The 15,179-nt window shown below is 50.2% G+C and overlaps 2 protein-coding genes across 9 annotated transcripts in view; one reads left to right on the forward strand and one right to left on the reverse strand.

Moving 5' to 3' along the window:
• TRPM4 (transient receptor potential cation channel subfamily M member 4) overlaps positions 1–10,689 on the reverse strand; it is a 35,319-nt gene extending 24,630 nt beyond the window's left edge. The window contains exons 1-9 of one of the 8 annotated variants that reach the window (XM_019741512.3): positions 10,015–10,681; positions 9,645–9,712; positions 5,534–5,708; positions 5,010–5,190; positions 4,672–4,835; positions 4,356–4,539; positions 1,671–1,732; positions 1,331–1,522; positions 901–1,000 (exon numbers count right to left, since the gene is read on the reverse strand). In XM_019741512.3, coding sequence (XP_019597071.3) covers positions 901–1,000; positions 1,331–1,522; positions 1,671–1,732; positions 4,356–4,539; positions 4,672–4,835; positions 5,010–5,190; positions 5,534–5,708; positions 9,645–9,712; positions 10,015–10,611 — 1,723 coding nt within the window. In that variant the 5' untranslated portion in view covers positions 10,612–10,681. Of the gene's footprint in view, positions 1–900; positions 1,001–1,330; positions 1,523–1,670; positions 1,733–4,355; positions 4,540–4,671; positions 4,836–4,999; positions 5,191–5,533; positions 5,709–9,267; positions 9,438–9,644; positions 9,713–10,014 lie in introns of those variants that run through there. The other 7 variants (XM_019741513.3, XM_088800045.1, XM_074316116.2 and 4 more) reach the window with 7 other exon arrangements.
• HRC (histidine rich calcium binding protein) lies at positions 10,251–15,179 on the forward strand. Its single transcript, XM_019741517.3, has 6 exons — positions 10,251–13,111; positions 13,187–13,257; positions 13,814–13,882; positions 14,141–14,195; positions 14,674–14,710; positions 14,879–15,179. Exons 1-6 carry the CDS (start codon positions 11,428–11,430, stop codon positions 14,913–14,915), a joined length of 1,953 nt encoding a protein of 650 aa, XP_019597076.3. The 5' UTR covers positions 10,251–11,427; the 3' UTR covers positions 14,916–15,179.

Consider the following 15,179-nt stretch of genomic DNA (forward strand, 5'->3'; position numbering starts at 1 on the left):
AAACACCATTTCCCTGAATTTCCTCCCCTTACTGACAGCAGTTCCTCCCCTAAGCTTTGGTCTTAAATTTTACTTAAGGTTGTGTTTAAACAAACCTGGTAGGATCTGGGGTCCTTGAGAGCAGGAAATGGATCTTCTTTAATCTCTGGAGCCTATGATGATGTTTGTTGAATGAATAAACTAGCCCCATCCTCAGCCTCTACCAGCTGGCCATTAAACACCCTACCTTGGTTTTCATCATTCATTCCTCTAGTGGAATATCAGGAGTTCCTCAATGGGAGACAGAGCTCTGGTTCATCTCTGATTCCCCCACTCCTCAGTGCTTAAAAAATATAGGAGGCATGTAGAAGAAGAAGAAAGGGCAAGTGTGTGGATAAATAGGTAGAAGAATGGATGAATGGATGGATGGATGGTGCATGAAAAGATGGATGGATGAAGGAATGATGACTGGATGGAATTATCAACGAATTTGTGGATGGATAGGTAAAAGGTTGGGTGAATGGCAAGATGAATGGATGACTGGATGGATGGAAGAATCAAGAATGAATGGAATAAGGGATAGATGGAAAAATCAATCTACAGATGGATGGGAGGAAGGAAGGAAGGAAAGGGAGAAAAATAAGTGAGTGGATGGATGGATGGATGGATGGATGGATGGATGGATGGATGGATGAGGAAGGATGGATGAACGGATCCAACAGAAAGTTATGTTGGAATATCTTGGAAAAACTATCCAAAATGCACCACACAAAGCCCCAAGAAACACTGCAAAGGGGAATGAAAAAAAGAATGAGATAAAAAGGGGCACTACTTTAGAGAGGATGGATAAAGTGCCCAGGCCAGGAAATATGTCCCAAGTTGAGTGGAGAGAGGGGGAGAATTTGGGTGTCTTAGTCTTACCCTTGACAAGGGCCCTCAAAACAATGGTCTCAAATTCCTCAGGGCCATCCTCAGACGAGTAGACTGTGAGCAGCTCCTTCCGCGTCATGATCCTCTCCACCTGCAGAATACCAAATTCTGCATCCCCAGCCCAACTCCACCTGGGCTCTGTTCACAGAGACATGGGAGGCCTTCAGAACCTAGCAGTCTAGGTGCCCAGAACCCTCTACTCCCAGAACCCAGAAGTCCAGGACCCCAGGCCTCAGACCCAGGAGTCCAGACTCCTAGCCCCACCTCCCTCAAATCCACGAGTGTGGGCCCCCATTACCCCCTTCCCTTAGATCCAGGACTCTAAGCACTCAGCAAGCACCCTCTTCTCTCAAGACCAAGGACCCCAGGTCCCCAGCTCCGTTCCATCTCAGGATCCAGAGTTGGGCCTTCAATGTCATACCTGGGCCTGCAGGACCTCGGGGTCCCCTTTAGGGAAGAAACGCCTAATCCGATCTCGGGCTTCACCTCGCCTGCCCCCTCCACTCCCTGGAGCCAGAGTGTCTTCCAGGATTTCTGCCAGGCAGTCCGCAGCTCCCCCAGACCCAGCCACCAGGAGGCAGGGGAGTTGAGCCTGGGTGGCATCCTCTATCCGCTACAAGGTAAAAGGGGCAGTTAGGGCAGGGAAGGCAGGCATTCACCCCACCTGGAATCCAAATCCCCAGCCCACTCCTCTCCTAAGGCTCAGGGCCCAGCCCTCCAGCCACCTCCCACCTTAGACCGAGGCACCTGGGGCCCTATACCTTCAACATCTTCTCATCACCATCGATCAGGAGAAGGAGGACAGGGATGTCAATTCCAGTCCCTGAGGAGAGAAGAGAGCCGGGGGTTTGGTCGCCTCCCATCAGCCTTTGCCAGGGATGGGAGAGAACCACATTTTCCCAGGAGACCCTGGGACAAATGGCTTCTGCCTAATCCTCTGTCCTGAGGCTCATGGGAATTGTCATGTCTTTGAGCACATTGGGAGGGGCCATATTTTGAAGACAGTAATGCTCGGCTTCCCAAAGAAGGAGGGGGTTGGGGCCTAGATTCCTGAGTTCCTGAAGGAGGCAGGTGTTTGTAGTATAAGTCAATCCTATAACTGATTAACTACCTAGGAGCCAGGAGAGGATGAAAGTTCAAACAGAAAATGAAGGACATGAGAAAAAGAAAGGACTATCCAAATATAAAAGGTTATTTGCTGAAGTCCAATAGCAAAATCATGTAAGATAATTTTCTACTAACTCAAGTCCCATTAAAATAAGAAAAAGGACAACATTATTACTAGTCACACTCATCCAGGAGTAATAATGTAAAAAAATGAAATAATTGGAATGAAAAGTGGTATTTTTTTAAGTTGGAAAAGACAAAGGTATCTATTTAAAAAAACATGATTTACAGTCTCAGAAAGTTGTAGAGTTCACTAAAAATAAATAAATATTAATAAGAGAATTTGGAAAGGGAATATAAGAAAAATACACAAAATCAGAAACTTTTCTACAAACTATAATAATATGTATCTTATTCATTTTTTGATAAAAAATATAAAATCCTAGGAATTAATTCATCCAGAAAGGTATGAGATCTTTATGAGGAAATTTATAAGCCTTATTTAAGGACAAGACCTGAATAAATGGAAAAACAAATGCTATGTTAACCTGTCACAAAATAATACATAAATTTAACGTAATTTGGGGAAAGAGGAGGGGAGGAGGAGTTTCCTATTTGTTTGTTGTTGTTGTTGTTGTTGTTAATGGAACAAAATAATTTTAAAATTCATATGGAATTCATAATTGAGGAAATCTGATTGGTCAACAAAATATACATTTATATCTCTTAATAGTATTAAATAACTTAAAAGTGAAATGTTCCTTTTTGCCCATCAAACTGGCAAAAAAAATTAAAGCGTGAGTATCCAGAGCTGGTTGAGAGTAAATGGAAAAGGACACTCTCACACATTGTTGATGGGAGTGAAAATTGCTACAATTTTTTAGAAAGTTATCTAATCTATTAATATACACACACAGCAATATCACTTGGGGAATCTACTGTATAGAATTTAAAACACCTATATGTAATTCTAGATGTCCATACAAAAACATTTATAGTGCCAAACACTGGTAAAATGTTAAGTATCTATCAATAGAGAAAATGTCAATAACAGATGGTACATCCATGACCAAGAAATATCATGCAACTATTAGAAGGGGATGCAAGATAGAGAACTTGGGACCTAAAAGCATGGTCATAAGGAAGCGTAATATGTATATGTATAGTACAAAAATGAAAGAGAAACACCATATAGGTGGAAATATACTTGCATAAAATTTTATAAGCATAGAGAAAGGTATAAAAGGATAAACTCCAAATTGTATAAGACCGATTACTCCAGTAGAGGGGGTTGGAACTAGGAAGAGAAGATAATTAACTTTTTCTTTATGTATAACTTTGTATGATTTGATTTGTTCCAAAGAGCACATATTAAAGCTGCCATAATATATTGAGTGAAAAGCCAGTCTCAAAAGGTTATGTATTATGTTACTCTATTTATATGACCTTCTGGAAAAGAGAAAAGGACAGTGATGGTGAATAGATCCGTGGTTGTCAGGGGTTAGGGTACAAAAAGAATGAATGCCTTCATGGTAACAACTGGTCTCTGTCCTGATTGTGAAAATGGTCACATGAATCTATAATCATAGAACTGCCCCCCCAAAAAATTAAGTTTTACTGTGTGATAATTTAAAAAATAAAACTAAAGTGACCAAAAAGCTAAGTTAAGTTTAAGAATTAAACTGACATTTTTTTACATACAGGAAATGTTTGCAAAGAAAGTTTCTGTTTTAGTTGATATTCTTCACTGTATATGTTATTATGCTCTTGTCTTTATTATTTCCTTGCTTCTACTTTCCATAGATTTGATTTGCTGTTCTGTTTCTAGATTTTTTAAATTGGAGGTTTAAATAATTCATTTTAAGCCTTTCTTCGTTTTTGGATACAGGCATTTAAATTTATGAATTTCCCTCTAAGTACTGCATTAGCTGCATCTCAAAAGTTTTGGTATGTCATATATTCATTACCATGCAGTTCAAAATATTTTCTAACTTTTTTTTTCTTTGACTCATGAGTTATTTACAAACTACAACTCAACAATGATACAGATAAATCTCACAGAAATAATGTCGAACACAGGAAGCCAGGCAGCAGAAGACTTCTAGGGGCTGTTCATATCGTTTGTTGATCTGGGTGCTGGTTGCATAAGCGAGATGAGTTTGTAAAAAACTGTGTATTTTAGATTTCGATACAAAGATTTTTTTTTAATATAGCAAATGATGGGGAAGACACTTGACCATAAGAAACTCCTCCTCGCCACAACCCCCAAATTTCGACAAGACCAGACCCCTGGGATCCTGAGCCCAGGGCCTGAGTCGCCAATGGAGGAAGCCACTCACCTCCCACGCCTGTCTTCTGCTGGGCGATATAGGACTCAAAGCGCAGGCGGAAGCGGTTCTCACCACCCAAGCGGCGGTGGGTGCCATCATCCACCAGGAAGAAGGCTGAGTAGTTGTAGTCCAGCGGAAACTGGACCCCGTCCTCTGGGTCACCGCGCCACCGGTAACGTGCAGGGAAAGAGCCCTAGGGGAGAAGTGGCCAGACCAGGGAGACTTTCCATCAGGGCCAGGAGGACAGACACCGGCCTCTCCTCCCTCAGACCCAGGAATCCAGGCCCCCAGCCAGCCCCTCCTTTTCCAGGACCTTGGGTTGTACCTTGGGGTTGGTGAGGGCCTCTCTATTGCGAACCACACCCCAGGGGGCCACACCCATGGCCACCACCTTGGTGCCCCCACTGCTGGCTGTCTGGTGGTCTCGCACAGCTACACCAACATGCCGGCCAATGCCTGTGTGGAGTCCCCCAGTGACAATCCAGGCCCCTACACAGAGACACAGAGATTAGTGATGAGGTCCAGAAACACACAGGTGTGGAGAGAGAGAGAGACAGAGAGAGAGAGAGAGAGAGAGAGAGAGAACCCCATACACAGAGATGGAAGGCAGACAGCATCCCAGAGAAGTGGGGGAGGCACAGCCACCCACCCACCTTCAGTCACCTGTGCTCTGGGCGGCCCGCACCAGCCCGCTTCGCAATAGGTCCTGCAGCCAGGTCTGGAGGATGGGGCCCCCCGACCCCCCCAACACTGAAACCACCAGGTTCGGGGCCCGGAAGCCCCACGTGCGCGTGACCAGACTATAAACTGTAGCTGGATCCGTGCGGTCAGAGAGCCGAAGGAACTGTGGACACATGGAAGGAGGGGACACGGAGACGGGGACGGAGACAGAGAAGGGAACAGAGACCCAGGGAGAAAGGGACAGAGACACAAAGAAAGGAGGACAGAGATCCAGGGGATAGGGACAGAGACCCAGAGAGAGGGGGGACGGAGACCCAGAGAGAAGGAGACAGAGATCCAGAGAGAGGGGTGGGGTGACAGAGACCCAGAAAGAGGTAAAGACAGGGATGGGCAAATGGGGAGACACAGTGTTCAGCTGGGTCACCCCCATACCCCAGCTCTGGGAGCCCCTGAGGCATGCAGTCCCACTCGTGGACCCTGGCCCTGCCCAGGCATGCAGGCCTCACATTGCTGGCCTTGCGGCCGGCGCCCAGGAAGTCCAGGTCTCCAAAGGCGTCGGTGGGCTTCTCTGTGGTGTGCAAGTCACTGTCCCAAACGGTCACCACGGCTGCCCCGAATGCATCCTCCACAGCCACTGACAGATGGGCACTCCGGGGACGCCCACACTGGCACAAAGTCCCTCTGGGAGGTAGGGATAAGGGGGAGCATGAAACCCGGGGGTGTTGCCCCCCAACCCCAAGCATCCTGGACAAGTGCCCATACTTCTGCCTGTCTCCCCCCTCCCCGCCGCAGCAGTCACAGTCCCTGCTGACCCTGGCCCTACCCCTCCCTGGCTTCAACCAGCCTGAGGGAGTCTCAGTCTGGTCAGAGGAGAGACTCAGTCATCTTGCCCACCAGAAGGAAGCCGCAGGGGCTCAAGGAAGCCTGAGCAGGGAAGTTTGCAGAGTGCCCCCCCCCCCCACTGGTGCCTGCAGGGCCTGAAATGGAAGAATACAGGGGACCTTCAGGGGGTGTCCTCCCTGTCCCCAATCCAAACAGACGATATTCACCATGAAAAGGAAAATCCAGAGACTCAGAGAGGGTATGCACGCTAGAAGCTAAGGCAGTTGTGTGACTTTGGGCAAGTGGCTTCACTTCTCTGAGCCTAAATTTCCTCCTCAAATGAAAAGACAATAATAACACAGCCTACTTTATTGAACTATGAGAAGCCAGTGACATAAAGCAATGTTTCCTGGAATGGGGGTTGCATACCAGACCCAGTCTGAAAGATGGAAAGATGACTCCACTAGAACTCCACACAGAGCTTTAAATAACTTGAATAACAAACACAGTGAGAAAGTCCTTCCTTTTTCAGTTCGGATTACTGTGAAGGAGAGAGGCTCAGCTGGTGCAGAATATGTTTAATACCTAACCCTTTGTTATTCTTTCTTAACAGAAAAGCTGGCCTCAACTCAGAAAATTGGGCTGGCAATAGCATCCAGTGAGAAAGTAAATATCTTTATTTGCTTGTCATTATAGTAATTGTCTTTTATGGTTTGCTTCTTTCTTTTTGTGGCAAATGGAATGGGTTTTCCATTTCTGGTGATCACATATGACACTTGCCTTCCTCCCCTAAATAAATGTACAAGTAGCCTTGCTATCTAAATGCAATTGGCCCGAGAGTTTTAAAGAGCAAGCAACTTGGGCTTGGGGAATGAGGGATTTATTTGCAAATGTATCTAAATCTCTTTGGTTCCGAATTCCAGATGGGATTCAGATCCAGGGCATACCTGCATTTACGTAAAGGAAGTGAGCCTTGATTTAAGGACCAATTTTATGGAAAGAATGTCACAGGTGGTATGTGGATTTGGCAAAATTGTGAAGACACTAAAAAAATGACCAAAAAACCCACACACAGGATGAACAGAATCCACTCAGCCCAGCTCCTGGCACCGTGAGGACCACAGTGAGGACCACTCTCTCCTTTCTGAGTCTACCTCCAGGGTCCTGGCATGCCTCAGTTTACCCACTTGATCCTTTCACTCATCTCAACTCCATCCCTGGACCCCCTCATTCCCTTCCATCTACTTCCCACTAACCCTTTCTGGCAAAACTTCTTCATGGAATGTTCCAGAACCTGTGCCCCTAGCCACATGGGAGTCTTTATATTCAAATAAATTAAAATGAAATGCAATTGAAAATTGAGTTCCTTGGTTGCTCTGGCCACATTTCAAGTGGTCAGAGGCCACATTTCAAGTGGTCAGAGGCCACATGTGGCCACGGGCTGCCTTATTGGATGTGGATATAGAACATTTCCACCACCCCAGAAAGTTCTGGTGGACAGTGCTGAAAGACTCATCCTCTGCATTTATCACCTCTTACACGCCTTCCTCTCAGTGTGGCCACCAAAACTGAAATTGTTCCCAATAAGATCAGCAGTTACCTGTGTGTCCCCAAATACAATGGCCTCTATTCAGATCTCATTTATCACAAAGTGGCATTGGTCACAGCTGAAAGGCCCTGGTTCTAGAAAACCTTTTCCTTGGCAGAGCACACCTGCCCCCCAAGCTGCTCAGTCCCTCCATCCCTCATCTGTGGCTTTCTCTTCCTGTGCCTCCCTTGAGTGTAAATGGTCCCCAGATCCAGGACCACATGGCTTCCATACACAGGTCTCAAACTCGATGCCTCCAGGGGCCAGGCAAGTAACTTAAGGGAAAGAAGCAATCAGGTAGAAAATTAGTGGGCGTGCTGGAGCCTGTGCTAAGTTGAGGCATGCATGCTTGAGACAGGTTTTTAAAATTGTTCTTCCATGCAAAAAAAGAAAAGAAAAAAGAAAAAAATCAGTCATAGAATTGCCAGTCTGCAACCTCTCTGACTTTACACACTTTTTCCCTGTGACATCTCACCTACTTCTGCAGTTTCCGTTACTACCTGACAGCTAGGACTTTTCAAATCCTGCATGGAAGTCTCAGATCTTCCTGAGTCCCAGACCCACATCTGCAACACCCCTGGATCCCCCTGGGTCCCTCTAACTCACAAAATCTCACGCTGAGCTCTGCAACTTTTCCCAAACTTGCTCATTCTCCTGGGTTCTCCATCTGTCACCAAGGCCCCAGACCAGATGCCCAGGAGCCACTCTCCCCTCACCTTACTCTCCAAATCCATCAGTCCCCAAGCTTCTGCACTCGTCCCCTCCTCTCTGTGTCCCCACAGCCCTGGCCTGGCTCAGGCCTCTTCCCCTCCCACCTAGACCCTTGCAGGACCTCTTCCCCAGCTTCCCAAACTCCTATTTATTCTCACATGGCTCCCATGTCTTTTCACACCCAGAGCTGACCCTGCCCTCCCATGGTTCCTCAGCACCCCAGGTGGTATTTAAGGCTCTGTGAGGTCTGGCCCCCACCAACCACAAGGGCCTCCTCTGTCCTGATAATGTTCCTTTCTCCCTGAACTTTGCTCCATTTTCAAGCCACACCACATTGTCAATAGGGGGTAATGTGCACATGCTGTTCCGGCGCCTGGAATCACTTTCCTAGTTCCTCACTCCAGCCACCTTCAACTGTAAAACTCCAACTGTTCCTTCCAATGTCACCTCACTGGTCCCTCCTCCAAAAGACATTAGTGACACCCTGTCTTCTCCCCAGTCTTAGCCAGATATCTCCTCTAGGCTCTCGTTGGACCCAGTGGTGCGTCCTTTGCAGCTCCCATCCCCTGACCTTACAATTGCCCTCCTTCTGCCAGACCACAGATTTCTAAACTTTCTTGACCATACTCCCACCAGTAAAAGTTTTTTAATACTCACCCCCATAAATGTATGTTTATTTATACATAATTTTAAGCTGGACTACACTAATATGTTTACAACAAAACACAAACTAAATTAGGAATGTTGACATTTCCCATGCCAAGATTGTCTTGAGAATAACCAGAAAGCCAGAACCCACTAAAGAGATATTGCTGAAGGCCAGGAGATGCCCAAGGGTGGCAAACACCCCGTCTGGCTCATGCATGCCCCAGCTACCCAGCACAACAAGCTCAAGGCCTGCACAGGTAGTAATTGCTCCCTTCCCGACAGAAATACATTTTTCAGTGCTTACATTGTGCTGGGCAGTGTTTCAGAAATACCACAAGTGTTTAATTCTCATAGTAACCCCAGGAGGTAGGGTGTGTTTTTGTGCCCAGATGACAAGATGAGGCCCAGAGAGGTGAAATAATTTGCCCAAACCCACACAACACAGCACGTTTACCCACGTGAAATACGAACCCTGGCAGGGCCTGTGCTACTGAAAAGTATGCTCCCTTGGGTGCGCTGAATGGAAGTTTCTTGGACGGATAGATGGGATGGATGAAACAGAGACAGCCAAAAGGGAAAAACAGAGAAAGTGACCCAAGGAGACAGACACAGGGAAGGAAAGAGGTAGAACCGAGCCCTGCCGCTTTAACACTGACTCAGAGGCTGCACGGGAAATTAGGAGTGTCTGCAGAGACCCAAACCCTCCCTAAGGGGGGACACCCCCAGGGAACGCCCTTGGACGTGACCGCAGTGTCAGGAATGGGGTGGCGGCGGGGGTGGGATCTGCGCGGGGCGGGGTCAGCGGGCCCGGAACGGTCCGGGCGGGTTCCCTCTGGCTAACTCCTCACCCCGGATCTGTGAGGTCAACGATGAATGTCGTGCACGTCTTCTTCTTGAAGATCTTGGGGATCCAACTCTGGGGACAGGAACAGGGGGTGGGGGCTCCAGTTCAGTCCTATGGGGCACGGAGTCATTCACCCCGCGCCTTACCCCGGGACCCAGGAGGCAGGGAACCCAGAGCCTTCCTCCCGCAGACTGAGGAGTCTCGAACCCGCTCCACAGTTCCCTTCCTATCTGTTCCCAGGTCCCAGGGCCCCTCCAAACCTCTTCTTCGTCAGACCCCAAAAATCTGGTTCTCCGGCGCCCTCTTCTCTGGGAGCCACGAGACCAGGCTCCCAGCTCCCTGTTCCCTCAAACCCGGGGATTCGGCCGCTGTACCTGCTCCTTCTCCGGACCCACCATACTGCCGCAGTCACCGCAACCTATCCAGCACCCCACATTCCTTCCACCAACCCCGATTCCAGATCCGCCCTTGACAAACCGGATCCGCCACTTCCCCCATCCAGCTTGGGGCGGGGCAAGGGGGCGGGGAATCCCCGAGACACGTAGAGCGGGAGGCGGGGCAAAGGGCGGGGCAGGGCTGTGAGACAGAGACCCAGAAAAGGACAGAGACTGAGAGAGAGGGGAGACAGACCCAGAGGAGGGACAGAGGCACAGAGAGAGGGGAACAGAGACCCCAAGAGGGGGACAGAAACCCAGACAGCGCGGGACAGAGACCCAGAGAGGGAATGCCAGAAATGAGGGAGGGGGACATTGACCGAGAGGGAGAGACAAAGACTTGGGTGCGGGACAGACACTCAGAGTGAGAGGGAAAGACAAGCCCAAGAATGAGGAGGGACAGAATCCTGGGGAGGAGGGACAGGGACCTTGAGAGAGTGAGTGCCAGAAACCATGAGAGAGAGAGAGAGAGGGAGACCCATAAAGAAGGATAGGGTCCCAAGGAGCGATGGTGACAGAATGAGGAGTGGGAGACATTGACACAGACAGTCAGGGCCACATGTCTCTTGCCATCTCTCTCTCTGACAGGGACAGCTGCAGCCTCTGGGTAACCTGAGACCCCCACCCCCCTTCCTGTATTTATAGCCCTGGCCTGGCCGAGTCCCCTGCCCCCAGATCTAAGTTCCAGGAACAGGAGGTCATGGGTATATGTGTTGGGAGCAGGGTTCCTTTCTTCCTTCTCCAAAGCCTCCATATTAGCAACCGCTCTCTCAGCAGAGTATCCCATTCTTGCCAGAAACCCCCCATAATTGAACCTCCAATCCTTCCATGGCAGGATTCTCACCTCCTTCACATACATCCCTTCTGCCCCCAGCTGCCCTAGGCTCCCCCAGCTTGGCTCACTAAAAGTCTAGCCATTGTCTTTGCAGCTGCCAAACATGAACTTATTGGTAGTCTAAAATCAAGTCCCTTAGGCCCCATCTCTTGGCCAAGGACAGACCCCTTTACCCAGCCCTCCCCAGCTGAGAGGAGGAGGAGCAGGAGGGGAAGGGCAGGCGGGACTGACCCAGAATAACTCAGGGCTGAGAGTAAATTTAGCCACAGAAAGGGGAGGGGAGAGACCCTATTGGCTGGGAAGTGGGAGGGAGGGCCTGAAAGGGGGGTTAGGGGGCTCCAGAGACTGCCTCAGAGGGGTGTCCAGAGGAAGGCAGACGGGCAAAGATAGAGACACAGCAAAAGAAAAACACAGAGAGAAAGATCCAAAAAGAGACAAGGACCCCCAACATTCATCCACATAGCCACAAGTGGCAGCTGGAGCCATCCTACAAGAAGGTCTGCTGCCTGTCTGTCCCCATGGGCCACCGTGGGCCATGGCTGCACACTTCTTTCCTCTGGGTTGCGGTGGCCAGCCTGCTCCTCCCCCCCGCCATGACCCAGCAGCTGAGAGGGGCTGGGCCTGGCCCCAGCAACTGGAACAATAATGCAGGAGTCACAGGGCCGTCAGAGGACACATCAGGTGAGTTTGGCTACCCCATCCACAGCCACAGAGGCCATAGAGATGAGAATGAGGATGTTTCCACAGAAAGTGGGCATCAATTCTGGAGCCACAGAGACCATGGAGAAGAGAACGAAGATGTCTCCAGGGAATACAATCACCAACTCCAAGGCCACAGGTACCAAGGCCATGAGGTCACAGACGAGAACATCTCTGATGAGGAGGTCTTCACAGAGCATGCTCAGCAGTCCCATGGGCACAGAGGCCATGGGAATGAAGACGTGGACGATTCAGCTGAACATGGGCCCCACTTCCCCAGCCACAGGAGCCACAGCCATCAAGATGAGGATGAGAACGAAGTTATGTCCAGCGAGTATCAACATCATATGATCAGGCATGTACACCGAGGCCATGGAGAAGATGATGATGATGAAGGTGAGGAGGAGGGTGTTTCTGCTGAGTACGGACACCAGGCCCACAGGCACCGAGGCCACAAAGAAGAAGATGATGATGATGATGTCTCCAATGAGTATGGACTCCAGGCCCACAGGCACCACGACCACGGGAAGGAAGAGGACGAAGAGGTCTCAGATGAACATCACCATCATGTTCCCAGCCATGGATACCGAGGCCACGAAGAAGAAGATGATGATGATAATGATGGTGATGATGATGATGTCTCCACCGAGTACGGACACCAGGCCCACAGGCATCAAGGCCACGGGAAGGAAGAGGATGATGTCTCAGATGAACACCGCCATTATGTCCCCAGCCACGGTCATCAAGGCCACGGAGACAAGGAAGATGAGGATGAGGATGTGTCCACTGAACACTGGTACCAAGTTCCCAGACATACCCATCACAGCCTGGGAGATGAGGAGGAGGAGATCACAGTCAAGTTCAGCCACCAAGTTGCAAGCCACCAACCTCAAAGCCACAAGAGTACTGAGGAGGAGGATTTCCCAGATGAGTATAAAACAGAAGTCTTTGGCCATCACCACCATGGAGTCCCCAAGGAGGAAGATGAGGACATCTCTGTCAAGCTTAGCCACCAAGTTCTCAGTCAACAAGGCCAGAGAGATGAAGGGACTGGCCACAGAGTGCCCATCAAAGAGATTAGCCACCAGCCTCCAGAACACACAGGGGTCAAGGATAGAAGCTATTTGAGGGAGAGAGATTCTGAGGAGGAGGAAGAGAAGAAGGAAGACCACAGCTCCCATGAGGAAGATGATGAAGGTTCAGAGCAGGGGGAAGAAGGCACCCACCATGGCAGCCTGGACCACGAGGATGAGGAAGATGAGGAGGAAGGTCATGGCCTCAGCCTGAGCCAGGAGGAGGAGGAGGAAGATGATGAGGAAGAAGAGGAAGAGAGGAGGAAAGAGATGCCTGAGGTTCAGGCCCCACTGAGCCAAGACCACCAAGAGGAAGAAGAGGAGGAGGGGCTGGAGGAAGATGAGCTCCCCTTCACCATCATCCCCAACCCATTGGCCAGGAGAGAGGGAGCTGAAGGTGGCTCCAGTGAAGAGAGTGGTGAGGACACTGGTAAGAGATCTGGCCCGGTGGGGGTGGGGAGGAACTGAGTCAGTCTAGATCACTGCTGCCCTCCTGTCCCCACAGGTCCACAGGATGCCCAAGAGTACGGGAACTACCAGCCAGGGTCCCTGTGTGGCTACTGCTCCTTCTGCAATGTATGTCCCCAGCCCAGGTCCATCCACCAGGAAGTCCATGGAATTTGTTCCAGGACCCTGGGGTGCCTTGGGAGGGCTCTGAGCAAATGAGGGGCAGGGGCAATTCCAGGTGAAGACACTTCTGAGGCCACATGGGGGACAGACTGGAGGCCAGGAAGCCAAGGAGGAGACTGGGGCAATGGTTCAGGAAGGAGAGATTGAGGCCTGAACTGCACCTGTGGATGTGGGGAGAGAGGAAAGTCCTTGACAAATATTGGGGGGGGGCAGGAAGGGACTGGAGATTGATAGGCTGTGGGGAGAATAGAAAAGAGGGAGTGAAGAGTGCCCTTCAAGTCCAGTCCACAGTGAGGGGGCGTCGTGGAGTCAGAGGAGGGGGCCAGAGGAAACTGAGCAAGGAGGAGAAGTAGGTTTGGGGGCAGATACTGAACTCAGTGTTGGAGGTAATGAGGGTGAGGAGTTGGGGGCAGGATGGATGACTGGGGAATGGTGCGGTGGGGGGGGGGTGGCTCCCAAATGGGGTTAGGGTTTTGTCTAACAAGGCTCCTCTGGTCCTCAGCGATGCACTGAATGTGAGAATTGTCACTGTGATGAGGAGAACATGGGAGAGCACTGTGACCAGTGCCAGGTGAGACATCTCCCTGAGACTCAAGACTCCACTCGGCCTCAGAATGGCGGGGGACCATCTGAGCAACTCCAGCCCCAAATCCTGGCCTCTGCTCTCAAACTGATCAAACCCCTTACCTCTGAGGCAGCCTTGACTCCATCCCCGATCCTGCCTCTAACCTTAACCTCCACCTAGCTAACCTCCTGCTGGATTCCCCATCTTTAGTCTGCCCTTGACCATGTCCTATCGCTCATTCTCTCTCCCCATCCCCGCCCCCAGCACTGCCAGTTCTGCTACCTCTGCCCGCTGGTCTGCGAAACTGTCTGCACTCCAGGTGAGCGTGGTGTAAGTGCTCAGAAGAAACCTGAAGAAGGGGCAGGACCCAGCGAGGCGAACCTTGGTGGGAGCAGGGCCAAAGCTTAAGACTGGGAGGTTGTGGGGCGGGACTAGGTTTGGAGGCGTGGCCAAGGCTGGGAGTCTAGGTGGAGCAGGGTGAACACGGAGGGGCGGAGCCTGAGCAGAGAGAAGATGGGGGATACCTAATGAAGCCTGGAAGGCAAAAATAGGTTCAGGATTGAGGGGTGAGCCTAGAATCAAGTGGGAGGGGCCAAAGCAAGAGGAATTCGAAGAACCAGGAACACCCAGAGCCAGGAGGAACGAGCGGGACCTTCAAAGAAGTCCAGTGGAAGGAATTCATTTTGGGGAAGGAATTAGGAAAAGGACGAAGCTCGCCCTAATCCCGGACTCCGCGGCGGTCCCGAAATTTCGCTCGTGGAGTATCCCTCAAGCCTGTTGTCTTTTCTCTCCAACAGGAAGCTACGTCGACTATTTCTCCTCGTCTCTGTACCAGTAAGTGTGTGGAGGGGGTAGTTTAAGGGCCCAGTTTAGAGAAGCGCTGTCCCACTGAGTTATCGGACAACCCTGGGGCTCCATTTCCCCGTAGATAAAACGATCTGTCTGCGCCCTGGGTGAGCTCTGGTCACTACGGTTGTCTCACCTCTGCGTTCCCCTATTCAGGGCCCTGGCGGACATGCTGGAAACTCCGGAACCCTGATCCAGTCGCGCGGCTGCGGATCAGATATACCTTCCCGGCCCTCCAACCCATTTCCACAAACCATATTTATTTCTCTGAAAAAAGAGCTCCCCGGAACCTCATTGTCAACCGTGGAGTCTGGCTTCTCAGGACACTGGGGAACGCGGGTGGGGACTGGGGACTTGGATTCGTGGGTCTGAGGGAGGAGGAGCCTGGATTCCTGGATCCTCGACGTGGTTGGTTTGCTTTCTTAAGGTCTTGACAAATAAATCAGTCAACACGGGA

This window comes from Rhinolophus sinicus, chromosome 8 (assembly GCF_057876585.1).
Source record: "Rhinolophus sinicus isolate RSI-liver-muscle chromosome 8, RSI-T2T, whole genome shotgun sequence".
Lineage (NCBI taxonomy): Eukaryota > Metazoa > Chordata > Mammalia > Chiroptera > Rhinolophidae > Rhinolophus > Rhinolophus sinicus.